The following is a 16,224-nucleotide window of genomic DNA, read 5'->3' on the forward strand; positions in this document are numbered from 1 at the left end:
ACGTTTACAGTCTCATGCTCTCTCATCATTTTCTCATTGCACTCTCACTCCTCTCTCTAGCTTGCAGGTGGTGTTGCCCTAGGCAATGCCGCTTGAGCTCTCGTCGTAATTCACGCTTAGCCTGCACATGAGAAATAAGACATAAAGAATGGAGACCTTTCTCACTGCGGATGACCACGGGAGAGGAACCTTCCGGTGAGAAAGTGAGCATGTTTGCTTTCTAATCAAAGAGTGGAGCATGCTCACGAAACCATTTAATACCGAAAATCATATCACATCTTGAGAGAGGAGAAACAACAAATTTTTGATGGAAAGATGCCTGTTGAATAGAGACAGACTAACACACTAGGACATTATGCTCCTATCTTCGTCGCTATGTCTTGGATACCCTTAAGGCATATCTCCTCATCATGAAGGAAGATTGGCATCAGATACATTAAGATCTAGATCTTGAGTACCAAGATCTACTTGCCTTGTATGCAGATAAGGAAGAAGTTGGAGAAAGGATCCATAACCCTCTTCTGCATTTGCGTTTGCATGTAGCGTGCATCCACTTCCGTCGACAAGGCACTTATATATTGACAGAGACACTACAGGATGCAGTAGCAGAGGCATACCCACACACTGAGCCTGGCCAACGACGATGTTCTCGGAGCATACCCCAGAATAGCTGGTATGATGAGGAGTGCAGAGAGACCAAAGCCCGACTTCAGAGGAAGGTACTTCTAGGAGTCATTACTCACAGGCAGTCACGGATTGCTTCTTGGCGATTGGTACGACGGAACAAGAGGGCGTTTCTAGCTCGACTAGAGCAAGATTTATATCAGTTGTTTTTGAACAAAGATTCAAGCGAGGCATTTTGGGCCTGGCCTTCTTCGTGTATATGCTTAACAGCTCAGCTGAAATTCTTGTTACTTTTCTCACTTACATAATTTTGCCTGCAATTATGGGGGAAAAAAGGTAGGATTCCACATGTCTGGTTGAACAAGCTCAAATATTTTTGATGATGTGTGTGAAGCCTCCTTATGGAAAGATAGACGATGCTGTTTGCATCAGTACCACATACACATGCCACATAGCAAAGGTTAAAGTATAGAGAGAATGTTGTGTGATTTTAGTGGAGAAAGCAAAGATGAACACGCTTTTCATGGAGAGAAGGAACATTTTGTATATAATAGGGAGAAGGTGTGCTTACCTTCGAGAAAAAAAAATGCTTGCTTTGCTTGGAGTATTCTCACCAAGACATCTGATACTAGATAGAGTAACTTTATGTAGTTTGTGTAAGAAACAAAGGGCTCATTAATGGCCTTGTATCTGTTTTTTGAACTGTGGAAATAGAGATGTTTACTTGGGGGCATGTGAAAGTTTCCAGGCTTAGGATGGGCTGGCTATTCTGGCTCTTAGTGTCTTGTGTTCAAGCAAGTTAATTTAGGCTCCTTAACCTTATATAACTGGTCTAGGTTAAATAGTGGTTGTTTTGGCCAAATTTCCTGTGAAGGTTTGTTGTGAGTGTTGTTATCTTCAGTCTAGGATTTTTTGGTTTCCAGTTACAACTATTTAGGTGTTGAGGTGTTTCAGGTGTTCTTGCAAGATGGGGGAGGAACTGGAGTTCAATACTTGTGAGGATGGGCTTCCTATACAGGCAGTTGTCTATGAGTCTGTTGTTCTTGGGGGAACGTTTGATCACCTTCATGGAGGCCATGAAAGCCTTCTTAAGGTAGAATCTCATGGTGTTTTTAAGTTAGTAAAAAAGGTTTAAGTGATATAGCTACATTTTTTTTTGGAAATTTTGTAGGCTGCTGCAAACTTGGCCAGAAAACGTGTGGTAGTGGGGATAACCACAGGAGAGATGCTTGAAAAGAAAGCAGTTAAGTTCATTTGCTCAGCTTTCATTAGTTAAAGCTTAATTTTTGTAGCATGCATTGTTGTGAGGTATAGACTGGGAAGTCCTATTTTTTACTGTATCAGGTGTAACTTCATGCATTTGCTGCAAAGCTTATTTTTTAACTTTTTAGAAGTTTAGGAACTCAGAGGAAGACCTTCCTGTGAATACATGCTCTTGTGTGCGTGTATGTGAGCTTATTATGATATGGAGATCGACGCCCACTACTTGGTAATGATGATGTCAGTGGAAATGTCATTGTTTCGAGTCAATACTACGCACAATGGAGCTAACGGCTGCTTAGTATGGAAAATTACTGTTAGTACCTAATAAACACCAAAATGTGGTTGTGAATTCATCACACAAGATCCTAACAAAATTTCACCTAGATGGGTGCAATCAAACTCAAAAAAGCTCAAATCAGAATGAGTGAAAGGTTAGCAAGTGGAATACTTGGTGACTAGGGGCTGAGAACAGCCAAGACTCTACGAGACTCAAGTGGTCCAAGGTGTGATGAATTCTTCGTTGGGCCATCCTTGAGATGATTTTCCAGAACAAATGTACAGAATGTGGTCAGTGGCATATGCGGGTCATCAAAGGTGGCATGTCTTTCAAATCAGCTTTTTATCAATGTCAATCATGACCGAGAGAGTTATATCTGTAAATTCCTTAATTTTACTTTCTCAGCAAAGGAATTTGGTCTCGTCAAGGGGCTCTCCCTGTGTCTGTGCATCTCCAATAAAAATAGCCCAAGGCATCTCTGATCCTGATACCTCATAACTTTGGCTAGTGGTCCAAAACCCTCTCTGAATAGGTAGTGGAAATGGCCTCGTATCTCATAATAGATTGGGGAGTGATATGTGATGTAACTCTGTCTCTGGCTCTATATGGCATAACTGACAACTCCTGGCCTCTGCTGGTACTCCTCTATATCTACCAGCCTCAATCTGTAACTGATGTGATGATGTGTGCATCTGTCCAATAACACATCGTAATCCATGGGATAGATGAGTGTCCATGTAGGCGAGTCTGGTCACAAAACCATCCTCTGTAAGCTCAAGGAGATGCTCTCTGTAGAAAGCCATCTTCGTGCCAAGCACACGCATAGGCTGTATCCATGTCCTCCTAGTATCGTCTAACTGAATAAAGTCCTGTCTGATGAGCCGAGTGATCTCCGTCCGTGTGAGAGACAAGGAGGGTGTGTCCAACGAATACTGGAAAGGGGGTAATCTATCCATGTCAAAACCATGCAGCTTGAACCAAGCTGTCATCTATGCATACCAACAAGAGGTGTCTCCCTGTGAGGCAAGCGGTCGAGAAGACTCCAAAGCTAGATGGGCATATCTGTCTCTGGGGAGATCCCAGATACTGTGTATGAAAGAAAAGGATCTGGTAAGTGCCTCGATGACCAGTGGGGGAGCAGCGAGCTCTGCACGGATAATCTCATGCGGTACAGAGCCCTTGGCCCTAATCATCCGAGAAATCATAGAGACCAGAGGCCTCTCCATGCACTTCCATCCATGAGTACTGCCAGCCCGCAGCTATGAGGGTCCACTGATGGCCCCCATATGTGCACCCCATAAAGCATAGCTGATGTGACCAAAGTATTGAAAAGCCATAGTTTCGTTCGAGGTTCTTGAAACTGAACCTGCGAACACATCCTCTCCATCTTCCCTAAAGCCGCATATGCTCTCGTTAGCCTAGTCTCTGCTGCTCTCCTCAAAGAAAACATTGGGCCACTAAAGACCACACCAAGGTAAGTGTAAGCATCTGCATACTCCACCGTCTCCTGACCATATGCAAAGGTAGGTGCAAATCGCCCGACCCACCATGGTGTGGTGTTGAACACCATAACCTTGATCTTGCCAAGGTTCACCGATAAGCCGCTATCACTAGCAAATGTGTGCAATGTATCCAAATGTCGCTGCATTCCCTCCGGTGAATCAAGATCGACACAATATCATATGCATATAGTAGCAATGAGATCCAAGTCCCTGCTAACTGTGCTTCTCTGTCGCCTCCCCTCTCAATGTAATCTAAAACCTCATCCACATAAATACCAAATAAAGTAAGGGAGAGTGGACGACCCTGTTTCACCCCAATAGTGGAGTGAAAAAGCTCAGACACCCCCTTGGGAGTGCGGACTTGACCCACAACTGTCTTGTATAGGGCCATGATCCCCCAAATCAGCTCTGTGGGTACACCCATCTCCTGTAACTTGCGCATCAGTCGAGCTCTAGGGACTGTGTCAAATGCTTTGGGGAAATCCACAAAAGTATAGTAAATCCTCCTACCATGTGATCTGCCCTCCTCAATAATAGCTCTGAGTGTCAATATGTGATCAAGAGTAGAAAAACCTCTGTTGAAACCTGCCTGTCCTGATGCTCGTATGCCTGCTCTCTCTGCGCATCTACTCAATTGCTGCTCCAGAATAGATGCACATAACCTAGCCAGTGTGTGCCCAATCATAATGGTGCGATATTTCCTGTGCATCATTGGATCTCCTGCCTTCAAAATAGGCACAACAATCGACATACTCCAAGTATCAGGAAAACCCTCACATGGCTCGATTGAACATCAATGCAAGAAGTTCTGCAAGCATATCTCGGGCATGTATAAAGTGCTCCGTCACCAATTCATAATGATTGTATGCTCTCCTAGTCCTCCTCTTGTCAATAGCTTTCTTCACCGTCTCAACGGTAAAGAAAATGTATGTCTCTGGACATGGTATCGGGGGGTCTGGTAAAGGTGGTTGTCCCAGAATTGTGTAAAGAGATGCTGCATACTCACCCCAAGTCTCAGTGGATGTGATAGCCGGTTGTAACAAACTGTTGACGTGTCAAAGCCTAAAGAATGGAGTCAACTTACAGATGCTCGTTGAGGGGCCTAAACCCTAAGAAGAACAAGTAATAGAAGAAGAAGTCCTACCTACTTATGGGGACCCCGTCCGATGGGGCCCCAAGTGACATAAGGAAAATAAAGCAGGACCCACACACACACACACACACACACACACACACACACACACACACACCAGAAATTGCGTAGCTGCTGAGATGTGGCAGATTTTCGAAAATCACGCTGGTTGATGTTGTGGCAGTTTTATGGATTTCCGCGATTTACGCTGGCAGCTTTTGGCATTGCTTTTTGGACCAGAAGCTCTTTAGATATGAGGTTAGGGCTCATTATCTGGCATGTTTCCTGGAGAAGGTGCAGAGTCTGGAGTACCGGCTTGTACTATGTTGATGCAATATAAAGAAATACTGAAAGAGGCACCAAGGTTTGGGGCCAATACTCTCTGGGGTAAAATTCCGCCACTCCGTGTTGCGTGTCGTCTCTCTGTTCAGTTGTTATTGAAGTGCTAAAAGTCTGTTCAGTCTATTCTTTTCTATTGGCACGTGGTGCCTGTCTTGTGACAGTGGTATCAGAGCATTAGGCATGTGCTTTTCTGAAAGCATACCGGTCCTACAAAAGAGCAGACAGAGCTATTCTTCGAGGTATCTTCGGCCTCCAACCCGGACTTATTAGCCACTCCCATCCTTACGTCATCGCGCATCGCGCGCGCTCCCGTCTTCACCGCTCATGTCTTACATGGCATAAGCCATAAAGATCACTTATAAGAGAAGGATCCAAGATTTGTTTCGAGGCAGTGCTTTTCTCAGAGGCAGTGCTATGCAGATGTTGATAGCTACCAAGCAGCATACTCCAAGTACTTGGCAAGCTTTCAAGAAAATTTTTGCCCGAAGTTATATGGTTTCTGATATCTTCCTTCAAAGTGCAACTTTTGGCAGAGTGGGGTATCCTGAAATGCTTGCCATGGAAACCCTAGCAGATTATATCTTGAAATTTCTCGACATCTCTCAGTAGATGTCTCTTCATGAGCAGATGACCTTGGAGATCCAGTGCGATTGCTATCTTAGGACTACCATCGCCGCCAAAGAAGCACTGTTTGTCCAAGAGCTGATGGACCATGCTGTACTCGACCACGACCCTATGGAATGGACCTAACCCTAAATTTTTTGGTGTAGGTTTCAGGATGGAAAGTCAATCGACTTTTCGAGCACGATTGATGTCGAGATTGCTTTTTAAGTTTGAAATCTGTTTGAGACCTTTTTTGGTGATCTTGTTTGAAATGGATGGTATCTGTTTTGAACCTGTTTTGGTGCCGATTTGAAATGTTTGACTCTGGTTTTTAATATTGGTTTCATTGATTGGTGATTTTACTCTCGGGTGGAGAAGTGAGAAATTATGTTTGAGAATGCTCGTTCATACTCATGGCCCAGACCCTTGTGGTTATTTGCGGGGGGAGTATTGAATGATTGAAAAGTGTTGTTTTTACTCATGGCCCGGACTCTTGTGGTTATTTACAGGGGGGAGTATTGTTGTTGTTACTCATGGCCCGGACCTGCATGGTTATTTACGGGGGCAGTATTAAGAAGTCTGAGTAGTGGTTACTCTCAACACCTCCAAACGACGCAGGCTGCGGTCTGGGGGCGCTTGGTTGTAAAAAGCTTCTATCTCTCATGGCCCGGACCTTTTTAGCTTATTTGCTGGAGGAGTGATGAGGGAGTCGTTGAACAGCTCATGGTCCGAACCTGGATGGTTATTTGCGGGGGGAGTGTTCATTGGCGGCTTTATGTTTTTATGTCTTGTAACATGCATATGTGAGCATTTGTGTTGCATTGTGATGTGCCAACCACTGAATATTCCTAATTGGATGAGATTGCCTGGGTATGCAATTTTAGTGCATCAAGACTCCCGTGGAAGATCAGTACGGTCTGGGTGTGATGGCTAATTTTACTACGCCGGAATATCGAGAGTTCCGATCAGGCCAAAAGGAGAAGCTAACTCCTTGATCAAAAGAGCCAAAAGGAGAAGCTAACTCCTTAACAAAAAGAGCAAACTGTTTGTCCCTCGAAATGTCCCTTTAGAATTTTTTGAGCTAACTTGAGTTGTTTTGCAGATATGTTGTAATCGCGGACGATTTCTCTCTTTCAAGAAGGGGAGATGTAACAAACTGTTGACATGTCAAAGCCTAAGAATGGAGCCATCTTACAGACGCCGGCCGAGGGGCCTAAACCCTAAGAAGAACACGTAACAGAAGAAGAAGTCCTACCAACTTATGGGGACCCCGTCCGATGGGGCCCCAAGTGACATAGAGGAAATAAAGCAAGACCGACACACACACACTAGAAATTGCGTAGCCGTTGATGACGTGGCAGATTTTCAAAAATCACGTTGACAGATGACGTGGCAGTTGTACGGATTTCCGTGATTTACGCTGGCAGCTTTTGGCATTGCTTTTTGGACTAGAAGCTTTTGAGTTTTGAAGGCTTTTCACTGTAACTGCTTTTCAGGCCAAGGGCCTTTAAATATGAGGTTAGGGCCCTGCTAGCCCCATGTCTGTGAGGAAAACAAGTGAACCCACTCGATGCTGGAAATCTCTGTAGACCATTCAAAATGGCCAGTCCATGTGCAGTCCCCATGTCTATAAAATATCCCCCTTGACCAGTGTGCTCCTCATCCTGCCGAACGCCTGGCCAAACCCATATCACTGACATCCAATTCTCTCAACATCTCCTCTGAGGTATCGTAGAAGAGTGTCTGAGAGTGGCCCGTGCTGGCATTAAAGTCCCCTAGAAGGATAACATCCCCATCTCTAGAGAACTCCCATATGTCCTCATCTAAAATCATATAAGGTGACTGTCCCTTGGGGGATGCATAGTGAGACGTGCTTGGTGGAAAATAGAATATTGCAATGTAGAGTGGCCTCCTAGTCTCCGCTCTCACCTTGACCCACATATACCTGGCATGCTCATCTCTATGGACAATACGAATGAGGGATTGGAACTCCTCCCTGAATAAGACTGCCACTCCTCCTGACCCACGTCCTCTATACTCTGATCTCACCACCCGTCTACAAGTAGTCTCCCAACGATACCCCCGACACTCTAGGTAGTGTGCCACCGGGAGTTTGGTGCGTCCCTGAGTAGAAAATAATGTCTGTTCCTTTGAAGCTATCTTCAAAGGCGCCCACATCTAGCTTCAATGACCCATTGCAATTCCATGCTGCTAGTTTTTGGTTTGTCCCATAGGTCTCGCACCGTCATGCAATGCTTTTATCCAAAATCACTACTCTCTCTCCTATGTAAAAAGCAAATTTTCCTCTCTCTCTGTGGCTGCCTTGATCTCCGGCATCTTCTCTTGCATGTGCGCTATCTGTGCTAGGGTGAGATCATCCCCCAAGAAAATCCAGGTCTTCTTGAGTACTGGTCTTTTCTTCAAAAACTCCTTCCTAGCCTCCCCAAGTAGGAAAGCGTATAGTGACCGCTCTTTCTTTGGAGCTACCTGTCCCATCCTTCCCTTTCTTCCCCACTCTCCAAGCCCTTGTGTGAGTAGGCTCGGGGATGTTCATTTGTTTCAGAAGTTCCTTAACTTCTTCTTCCACATTGTTAGTGTCCTTCACATGAAGAGCTCTCGTCTTCTTCTTTTGCTCCTCCAAGGTCAAGTTAATGATGGTGGATGGAGGTGTGGTAGTAGAGATTCCACCTTTTCCTTTCTTTGCAGTCTCAATCCACTTCTCTGCTTCATCCGCCTTCTTCTGCGTTTGGAAGAGCCTATCTACCCACGAGGAAGCTTCCCGTGTTTTTTGTTGCTCCTTCTCCTTAAGAGTTTTTACCTGCTCTTTGATATTGTTCAATTTCTCGAGCACTGTGGGCTGGTCAACTTTATCTTTTTCTGATTTACTTTTGCACTGTGCAAATTCTCTCTTGAGTCCTTCAATCAAGGCATCCTTTTCATTCATAAGTTTCTCTATCTCTGATTTCCAAACCGCAAAGGTGGTTATTGTTGCATCCAATTCCTTTCTCCAAAGGACCTGTGCTACCTCTTATTCTGTCCTCATCTTGTTCTGCATTTCTGCTATGAGTTGGTTATACAACTGGACTTTGCATGCCTCCTTGGCTTTGACAAGTTCTTTTTCCATGTCTGCTCTCATGAGATTGAGTTCAACCCGAATCATCATTTGAACCTTTTCATACACAATTTCATCCTTGATCTTGCTGAGCTTGCTTGCTCTCATAGAGTTCGGTGACAACACACTATCACGCATCTTCTGTCGGAAGGTGGCCGTCGCCTTGGATGGAGTCCGATAGACATTGCGCTCCTCATTCGTAGGTGGGTCTATCTTAGCACACTGCACTAGAGATAGAGATTTTGTCCCACAGCGCGCGCCGTTGCGATTACAAACCTTTGGTTGTGTTGTGCGCACTGTAGAGCATAGTAGAGGGAGAGAAGGCGCAAGATCTGACGGAGAGAGAGAGAGAGAGGGCTTTCTTTGTTGCAATGCCCAACCCTCCTCAAAGCTCAATTGCTTGCAGTCATCCACCTTGCTACCTTCTGCAGCGAACAGCTTGCGCGAACTAAGAGAGAGAGTTGAGAGGTGTGTATGGTGGCCTTCGAAAGGTCTGTTCTCTGCACCTTGCGCGTGCCCGAGAGAGAGAGAGAGAGAGAGAGAGAGAGAGAGAGAGAGAGAGAGAGAGAGAGAGAGAGAGAGAGAGAGAGAGAGAGAGAGAGAGAGAGAGAGAGAGAGAGAGAAATGAAATGAAATGAAATGTAATGTTATATTAACGTCTTCAAAAGGCCAGAGTGACCTATGAGACCAAACTGATACAAAAGTGGTGAATCTGTTACAATGTTTGGGTACCTTAGTACTAAAGTACTAAGTGTGAAAATAAATGCGAAAAACTAAATACAAAGTATTAGATAAACTTCTTAGGAGCATTCTGGGTGTCTGGCTAGAATGCTTCTAATCCTTTGTTGTAGTCTCCTCCGGTGAAGTGTGCTTCTGCATCTCGGTCGTGGTCGTCTCGATTTCCTAAGCTAATTGCCCTGTCAATGAGGGTGCCTTTGGTATGAATGTGGGTACTCCTTTGTGCTCGCTGCTGGCCTCTTGCTTCTCCTTCCATTCCTGCTTCTCTCGATCCGAAGAAATCTGTGATCTGCCTCTGAGGCTGTAGTGCTCTTTGTCTTCTCATTAGATTATCCCTGTGCCGATGTAGTTCCAGTAGGTACAGGCCTAAGCATCTTTGATCCTGGTATTGCATGACTATCTAGAGGTCACATATGACCTATGGGATCAAAACAAAAACACTACAATGATTCCTTTCGAGTGAAGGTGTGGGATACATATTAGTTAAGGTCCGAGGGACCATCGATAGGGTAAAGAAAATAGTTAAAAAACCAAGGAGGGTCAAGGGATGGAGGCATCGGTTTGGGAGTCCGGAACTCTTGGATGACCGCTTTACCACCTCGGTAGACCACCCATTTACCTTGCTTGCGGGCTTCGTGTATCTTCTTGAGCTCGCTTGCCTTGAGTTTCAGCTGGTTGGTAGTCAATTCCTCTGTTATCCAAAACTTGGTTCCCTTGAGGAGGAGGGATTGGCGTAATAGATTCATCCGCTCCTCCTTTGTCTTGAAGGTGATGACGTAGTGCTCAAGTGGCATAGTCATGTAGACAAGTTATCCTTGTTTACAATATGTAGTGTGACAGAGGTGAAGCAGCCACTAGATAGATCTCTTGAGGAGAGTTTACTAATCACACAATAGAAAAACTGAAAAAATTGAACAAAATTGAGAGAGAGAGAGACGACACGGCATAGGTACAAGCCCTCTTCTGTCTGGGCTCTTTCTTCTAGGCCTTGCCACGTCATCACTTTGTGACATACTCCCCGCTTGAAAGAATTGTAATTGCCCTCGATTACGCTTGCAAAACAGACATAGCGCAAAATCGATTCAACAGACACCGACTCTAAGTACCAATGTACTAGACCACATATATCCAACACTTGCACGAAGATGACAGTCACTGAAGATTCACATCACTATCACAGTCACTGAAGATTCACATCACTATCCCTGTCGAGATCTTAGATGAGAATCATGATCATTGTAAGTTACTAAGCAATCACATCCAGACCAATGGCATCTTAATTATATGTTTACATGCAGACTTAGGGGCATTTCCTTGTGACTATATCCTCGGCCGTTGGCACGCCCTTAGCTTTAGTTGGTCTCAAATGATAAGCTGACCGCAATGGAAGCTGCAGTCTAAGGTGTCCCAAGAACTGTGCCAAACACTTACTCAAATGCTGGTTGGCAGATATGGCTGTGGCATTCTGAGAAATAAATTAGTACTGGCAAGGCAATCGAGTTTTCAAATGTGATGGGCTGTTTCAAACATCATGTGGTCATCCGCTGTCTTTCAAGCCAAGGGATTGGCTTGCAATTGTCAATCTCTATTGCAGGAGGGCTTCAAGAAGAAAAGGAAACAAACATCTCAACTGCATGCACACAAATACTCATGGACACCGATTTGCACATACATGTGCACGCATGCATGCACAGACATGTGCACATGTCATGCATGCACGTACATACATCAATCCCAGACACTAGCTGGTGTGTGGATTTCATGTGTCACCCTTGACTCCACCCCACACCTCAAGGAACCAACTGCACTTCTTTCCTCTCTTCTTCTTTGCCACTGGGCTACATTTTGTTCGAAAAAATAGCTGGCATTTCTGTAAAGCAATTTTGCACTCATGGTGTTGTAATGCATTTTATAGGCCCAATGAAAGGTTTATGCTTTCAATTGATTTGAAAATGCTGCTAACTTAAGTAGTGGCTGTTGTACATTTTCTTTCGTGAATGCATAACTGAAAACTATTACCATTTGTTTTATTTTGGCAGCTAGCACATCTCATCCAACCATTTGAGGGGAGGAAAAAAGCTGTTGAAGAATACCTGAAGGTTTGGCTCATCAGTTTTTGTGGATTCCTCTTTACTTTAGAGAAAAGTTCATGTTTTTCTCCTGGCATGGCAGTCGGTCAAGCCAGGTCTCGAAGTGGAGGTTCACCCCATTACAGACCCATTTGGCCCATCTATCATAGATGAAGATTTGCAAGCTATCATTGTCAGGTTTTTGCTCTAGCCTTATAGCTTTGGTAAATGGCTGTTATAGTCTAGGAATGAGAGTCTTTTCAAGGAAACAGGATATGTATACCAAACATTTATGATAAAGTTTTATGTGCCTCCATCCAGTATTCAAGCTCATACTACATCATTACGTGCGGCATCCTCCCCCGTAAACCTCTATTGCATCCTTAAATTATCCGTTTCTTCCTCTCCCCTTCCCATGTTCATAGTCTTGCTGCTCAACCTTCTCCTTGCATGTTTCTTTGTTTCTTTCTTCTTTGTTCTTTCTATGTTTCCACATATTTTCTTTGCTTCAATGGGTTTTAGGATTAGGGTTCTCCGTTTAGGTCAAAGATGGAATTGGCCATAGTGTCTGTCTGGCCAGTCAATGTGGCCAGCCCGGTGGGATGGTGAGGGAGGTGATGAGGTGTGTGGCCTCTCTGGATCCAACTATGTAGTCCAGCAAAATTGATGGGGGGATGCATGTCAATCCTCTTGAGCTGATCCACTGGACCATCCCATTATAAATAATGAGATTGTGCTGTGACCCAAGCCGAAATCGAGCTAAAATGCATGAGGACTGTATGCTGTGGGGGTCTTTGTCTGTGCTGAAGTCTGGCTGTTGAAGTCTCCCACAAGGAACCCCTCCCGAGTTTGATGATCCCTTCTGCCAAGTATGTTTACAGTGAACATGTGTCTCTTTCCTCCTCCTCTCTAGAGCCAGCCATCCTCCTCTCTCTCTCTCTCTCTCCTAGTGAAGCAAACTTCAACACAAACTACCGTATGGCCACATATATATGAAGTGCTCCTCCTGTAGCTGCAGCCTCCTCCACATAAAGCAGGCTTCTGAGTCTAGATCCACAATCTCCACTCCCCTTAGAATTGCCACCGCTCCTCAGCCTCCATAAATATTACTGCATACACATTTTATGTAAGGACCGGTATCTGTGTACTCTTTGGCTCTAATCGGAGATTAGTATCTATCTTTTATGCAAAGTGTTAATTGGCAGTAATAAGCCTGTGGTGTGTCAAGGGCGAGTTTCAAAATCTGTCACACATGCATTCCAAACTAGTGGCTGCCTCGCGACCTCCTCTACACAAGAAGGTGGATGTCGAATCAAAGCAAGTTGCAATATCCTTAGCAAGCAGCACATAAAAGGTGACAAATGAGCCATATTTAAAGGTGCATCAGTGAAGATGAATCTGATGGTTGAGTGCCATACACGGGCAGTATCCATAGATCCAAAACGAGGAGAGGCACATGACAAAGCCTGGTGCAAAAACTGTTTCCAAGGCTCGGCCCTAGGAACAATCCGCGTACTATGAGCTTGGCAAGAGATGCATTGTTGTGCATCTTTGGATCAATAATCCCCAAGCCTCCCTCCTCTCTAGGCAATACAACCGTGTCCCAATGAACTCATAACCATGTGTCAATAGAGCCATCTGAGCCACCCCACAGGAAGTTGCACAGTAGGCGCTTCTGTCAGGTGCAATGAAAGGGTTTGAGGATTTTAGCTCAAATCTAGTACTTCGCGCAAACACAAGATTACTTTACATCCCGTCTCTTTCATTGTGTTCAATTCAATTTCTTTCTTCAAGTGAAGTAAAGTAACCTTGTGTTTGTGGGAAGGAAGCGATCTGAGCTAAAATCCTTAAACCCTTCTGTTGAACCTGACATTGGTATCAGAGCAAGGGGGTCCTTGAGGGTGGTTGAGACCCGACATGCGGTGTCGTCTCTCTTTCTCTTTCTCTGCCTCTCTCTTTCATTGTGTTCAGTCCAGTTTCTCTCTTCAAGTGAAGTAAAGTAACCTGGCCAAAGACAAATGCGAGGAAGACCCATGGTAAAGTTTCCTCCTGATAAACTGTAAAACTGGCTCAAATTGTTGCTCAACTGATACAATAATGCCAACATGAGAACCCTAATATCTGCAAGTTTGTCCTATGGGTACCCAAGCGAAATATCTTGCACACCTCACTGACAATCCTCATCAACACCTACAAGAAAACCAAAAGACTTGTGCAAGTTTATGAGTGTACTACGGGCAAAGCAAAAGGTAGCGAGTGCGTCCTGTAGACTCTCTAAAATGTATGTGTCATAGCGTACAAAGGGCATAGTGTCATCTGCATACTCCTAATCCAACAAGGCTAGTGGGCCATCCAAAGGCATAGCTAAACCTCTTAACTGTCCTGTAACGCAAGAAGAGTGACATGGCCTAAGCAAAAAATAAAAAATACGTCGCCAAGGGACATTCCTGTCGGATTGGAGGAGATAGTGGAAAACTCCGTCCAATGTGGCCTCTAATAGTGGTAGAACTGGAAGCAGTACGATATAATGCAGCTATATCCCTGGTCCATTGTAAGGGGAAATTCATTCGCTGGATAGTGCCCTTCAAGAAACCCCAATCTATTGTATCATAGGCCTTTTCAAAATCGAGAAGCATGATAACTATTGGCTATCCTGGCTGGTGAGCCCACTCAACTGCCTCATAGAACCTGAAGATGTTGTCCAAAATGCATCGATCCTACACAAAACCAATCTAAAAAGCATGGATGAGGGCGGGCATAAAAGGTCTCAACAAACACATACTAATCATGCGAGCGAAGATCTTATACATGGAAGACACGAGAGTGATCGGCCTCCATTGTTGGAGGGACGATGCATTTCCACCTTTTGGTATAAGAGAAATGAGTCCTGATCACATAGCGACATGTATCTCTCCTCTGTCAAAAATCTGTTGAAAGCCGAAAAGCTAAACAGGGCTGAGTACATCGCGTAAAAAGAACTGTGTTGTCAATCAGTCCTCTCCAAGACAAGAGGCACCATCGAGGCCATCCACTGCATCACGCATCTCCTGCAAAGTGAAAGGGGCAAGTAAAGTGTGGCACATAACCTCCGTAACCACAAGGTTGAACATGAGACCAAACCTTCTCTTTAGCATGCAAAATATCATTAGTCAGCTGATTTGTAGTAAACAGATGCTCGAAATAGTTTAAATCACGCATCTCCTGCAAGGTGAAAGGGGCAAGTAAAGTGTGGCACATAACTTCCGTAACCACAGGTTGACATGAGACCAAACCTCCTCTTAGCATGCAAAATATCATTAGTCAGTTGATCTGTAGTTTTCAGATGCTCGAAATGGTCCAAAGCTACGTGGACCTCATCACGATCTGTGTGCAACCTGTCTACAAAATCTCGTAAGGCCCTAATAGCAGTCCCCTTAGGATGCTCCTTGATATAAGCAAAGAAATCCTTATTCATCCTGTCCAATTTGGATATCCATGTCGAAACCGAAGCATGATAGGTAAATTCAGATTTCTCAGTCTGAATGTGGCTAAGAGTCTCTCTTGTGTCAATCTCGCACTCACGCAGAAACTCATCTCTCTCTCTCTCTCTCTCTCTCTCTCTCTCTCTCAATTATAAAAATCAGACCATCTATGCTTGAGATGAGAGTCGAGTACCTCTTTTGTCTGACGAGCCCACTCGACTGCCTCATAGAAAGTGAAGATGATATCCAAAATACATTGATCTTGCACAAAACCTGTTTGCAAAGCATGGATGAGACCAGGCATAAAGGGTTTCAAGCACATACTAATTATGCGAATAAAAGATCTCTAGGACAAGATGCACCATCTAGTCCAACTACAGTGTCATGCATTGCCTAAGTTTGGCACATAAACTCTGTAACCACAGGTTGTACATGAGACCAAACCTCTTCTCTGGCATGCGGATTATTATTAGTCAGCTAATCGGTAGTAAACAAATGCTCAAAATAATTCGACGCTTTGTAAAGGACCTCATCAAAATCCATGTGCAAGGTGTCTATAGAATCTGGTAAGAACCTAATAGAGGTCCCCTTGGGATGTTCCCAAAAGTGTGCAAAGAAATCCTTATTTATCCTATCTGCTTTTGGATATCCATATCGATACCAAAGCATGATAGGCGAATTTGGATTTCTCAGTTTGAATGTGACCGCCTCTGGTGTCAACCTCATGCTCACTCAGAAGCTCGTTTCTTGGAAACTCCTCGAGTTGCTGGCATGTGCAACTCAAACGGTCCTGTAACTCACGTTCCCTGTGGAACAAGCCCTGTCGCTACTTTGCAGCTGTCTATCTACAAGCCTGGGAAAACGCAGTGATACATAAAGCGAGATGAAATGTGGGATCTACAGAACCAACGTGTGTCCAAACATCGTGAATTAATTGAGACAATGAATCGTCCTATGACATTGAGGCAGATATGCGCAATCCTCGTCTAGGCAGAGAGGAAGTTTCAAATCTCAAATGCAAAGAAACTGGGGCATGATCAGAGAGCACTTTACTAAGGCCAATGATAACTATCCCACCATGAGATGTTGCCCAAGTGTCAA

General features: G+C 44.4%; 1 protein-coding gene across 2 annotated transcripts in view; it reads left to right on the forward strand.

Annotated features, from left to right (window-relative positions):
* COAD (4-phosphopantetheine adenylyltransferase) overlaps positions 1–16,224 on the forward strand; it is an 86,962-nt gene that overhangs the window by 45,267 nt on the left and 25,471 nt on the right. For both annotated transcript variants that reach the window (XM_086495919.1, XM_086495920.1), the window contains 4 exons: positions 1,579–1,717; positions 1,796–1,867; positions 11,633–11,692; positions 11,766–11,860. In XM_086495919.1, coding sequence (XP_086352045.1) covers positions 1,592–1,717; positions 1,796–1,867; positions 11,633–11,692; positions 11,766–11,860 — 353 coding nt within the window. In that variant the 5' untranslated portion in view covers positions 1,579–1,591. The remainder of the gene's footprint in view (positions 1–1,578; positions 1,718–1,795; positions 1,868–11,632; positions 11,693–11,765; positions 11,861–16,224) is intronic.

This window comes from Adiantum capillus-veneris, chromosome 22, assembly GCF_014529385.1.
Source record: "Adiantum capillus-veneris isolate H3 chromosome 22, ASM1452938v2, whole genome shotgun sequence".
In the NCBI taxonomy this organism is placed as follows: Eukaryota; Viridiplantae; Streptophyta; class Polypodiopsida; order Polypodiales; family Pteridaceae; genus Adiantum; species Adiantum capillus-veneris.